This window comes from Macrobrachium nipponense, chromosome 26, assembly GCF_015104395.2.
Source record: "Macrobrachium nipponense isolate FS-2020 chromosome 26, ASM1510439v2, whole genome shotgun sequence".
NCBI lineage: Eukaryota > Metazoa > Arthropoda > Malacostraca > Decapoda > Palaemonidae > Macrobrachium > Macrobrachium nipponense.
The window spans coordinates 69929713-69932212 of record NC_087215.1 but is presented as its reverse complement, the minus strand read 5'-3'; the positions used below and the strand labels follow the sequence as shown (position 1 = coordinate 69932212).

Sequence of the window (2500 nt, the reverse complement as noted above, 5' to 3'; positions counted from 1 at the left end):
CATAATCTTCTCAGTATAATAATAATAATAATAATAATAATAATAATAATAATAATAATAATAATAATAATAATAATAATAATAATAATAATTTTCTTCCTTTTTTCCAGGGTGTTCCAGATGATCATTTTCTTCCTTTTTTCCAGGGTGTTCCAGGAGATGATCACTTTCTTCCTTTTTTCCAGGGTGTTCCAGGAGATGTTGTACGGGTTCAGTACGGGATTTGGGTCGCCGCAGGTTTCGGTGGCTGACATTCTGGCTCGAGCTGTTCCTACACTCCATTCCCCTTCACACAAACCCAAGAGCTCAAACTTCCTACAGGTATGCAGTAGAGGTTCGAACTTTCTATAGTTAAACTAACTTAAGAGTCGAATTTCCAGGATTAATCTCTTCAGAATCCAGCTTACAATTGGTGAACTACCCAAGCTTAAATTTTCTGCGAGTAGAACATGCCTTTTCTAATTTCTAGGACTAATTTCTTTAGAATCCAGCTTACAATTGGTGAACTGCCCAAGCTTAAATTTCCTTCAAGTACAACATGCCTTTTCGAATTTCCAAGACTAATCTCTTCAGAATCCAGCTTACAATAGGTGAACTACCGAAGCTTAAATTCCCTTAAATCTGGGTCAGAACTGCTTCAGATAAATTTCAAATTTTGAAAAGGTAAACTTTCTAAGTTTAAATTTCTCATGGGTAAACTGTTCAAGAATAAATTTTCAGGGTGCAAACTCTCCACACTCAAAATATTTTTCTGCGATGAAATTGTTCCGGCTCTCATTTCCTAGGATAACTGCTATTGCTCAAATGTTTTTTTTACTTCTTTCTGATGAGCACCATATTCTTTGGCACCTTGAATTTCAAGTCAATGGTCCCTGTGGGCTTGTTCGAATAGGTTTCATCTGAATAATAATAATAATAATAATAATAATAATAATAATAATAATAATAATAATAATAATAATAATAATAATAATAAAACTGTACAAGCTCAAATGGCATTCTACTAAACTGTGAGAATTCCAGATACAAAACTTGCATGTGCCCTCTACTTGTTATAGTAGATTCACATCAACCATGCATTTGATGTCTAGGGCAGTCCCTTACGACGCTCCTGATGGGCTGTTGATAAGCCAATCACGTGGCTGGAAACTCTCAGTCTCTCTCGAGAGTTCACAAAGGCAGGATGTATGTTCCAACTCTCCTAAGGGATACTTTTGTCAGACGTATCCCTCAGAAGAAGTAGTACATAGATTCTACCCATGTGAACTCTCTCGAGAGAATGAGAGTTTCCAGCCCTGTGGTTGGCTTAGCAACAGCCAATCAGGGGCGTCGTAAGGGACTGGCCTAGACATCAAATGCACGGTTGATGGGAATCTACTATACTTCAGGTTATGTTCATTTTCCCTCAAGAATCTATCATTCCACCAAGGATATGGCCCCTTGCTCTTTCTAGAGTCTGTGACTTTCTGACTGAGCGTAAATGTTCTTGACAATGATGTGAGCTCTTTCCCCAATTGCCTTCATCCACCTTCTACCAGTTCCCATAAATATTGACCTGTTGGCTCACACTAAGTCCTACTGACTTGGCCTGGACCTGAACAGTGTGACCAATAACCAGAAAAAAGACTCATACTAAACCGTATCTTTTTTAACACTTTCCTCTTATTCTTCTTAGGGGCACCCCACATCCAATATGGACAGTACAGAATACTGTACTGAATCAAAACATCCCATCCACTTCCTTATGCTTCTTCTTGTTCTTTTTCCAGGTACCAGACATCGAGACCCCTCGGCCCAAGAGCGTGCCTAACTCCCCGATAGTGATGCGAGCCTTCTCCAGACTGGGAACACTCACGGCAGGATGGGGTCGGTCTACCAAAAAGCACGACAGGCTCTCCGTAGAAGACAAGAAAAAGTGGGCCTCCTCGCAAGACTGCTCAGGTTTGGAAGATGGAAAAATATGATCAGTAAACTACTGTAGAGTAAATAGGTGAAAGAATTCTAATCACGCCTTTTTTTAATTTTTGTCGAAAACATGCTGCCAAACTAAGTGAATCTACTGAGATAAAATGTCTATTAACAACAATTAGACTACCCAGCATCAAAATATTGGTTAATGTCTAATATCAGGTAACGTGTGCATTAAACATCTAATATCAGGTACTAGCTCTAGGATCACCCCTAAAGGGCCCCATACACTGAACGATTGTCTGAACGACTGTCATTACCGACACACATACACACACACACACTATTCAGACAGTATGAACGATCTCCGCGCCGATTTCAGACTGAACAAAGATTTGTCTCGGGAAGAGATGTGCGCTAGCATTATATCGGCAGACAAACATACATTGAACGAACTGTGTATGACAGACTTAAGTCGCAAGCCAGCAACCTGGTCGTGACAGATTCCCGCTGAGATCTTTCAAACCATGAAACTCCGTCCACTTTTGCATTCAGACAAGCCCATACACTGTTTTTGCAAACGATAAAGACA

At 39.7% G+C, this 2500-nt stretch overlaps 1 protein-coding gene across 1 annotated transcript in view; it reads left to right on the top strand.

The window, feature by feature from the left end:
- The window catches only part of LOC135199714 (uncharacterized), a 195723-nt gene that overhangs the window by 173919 nt on the left and 19304 nt on the right, over nt 1-2500 (top strand). Inside the window, exons 16-17 of the mRNA XM_064227869.1 lie at nt 186-321; nt 1770-1941. Coding sequence (XP_064083939.1) covers nt 186-321; nt 1770-1941 — 308 coding nt within the window. The remainder of the gene's footprint in view (nt 1-185; nt 322-1769; nt 1942-2500) is intronic.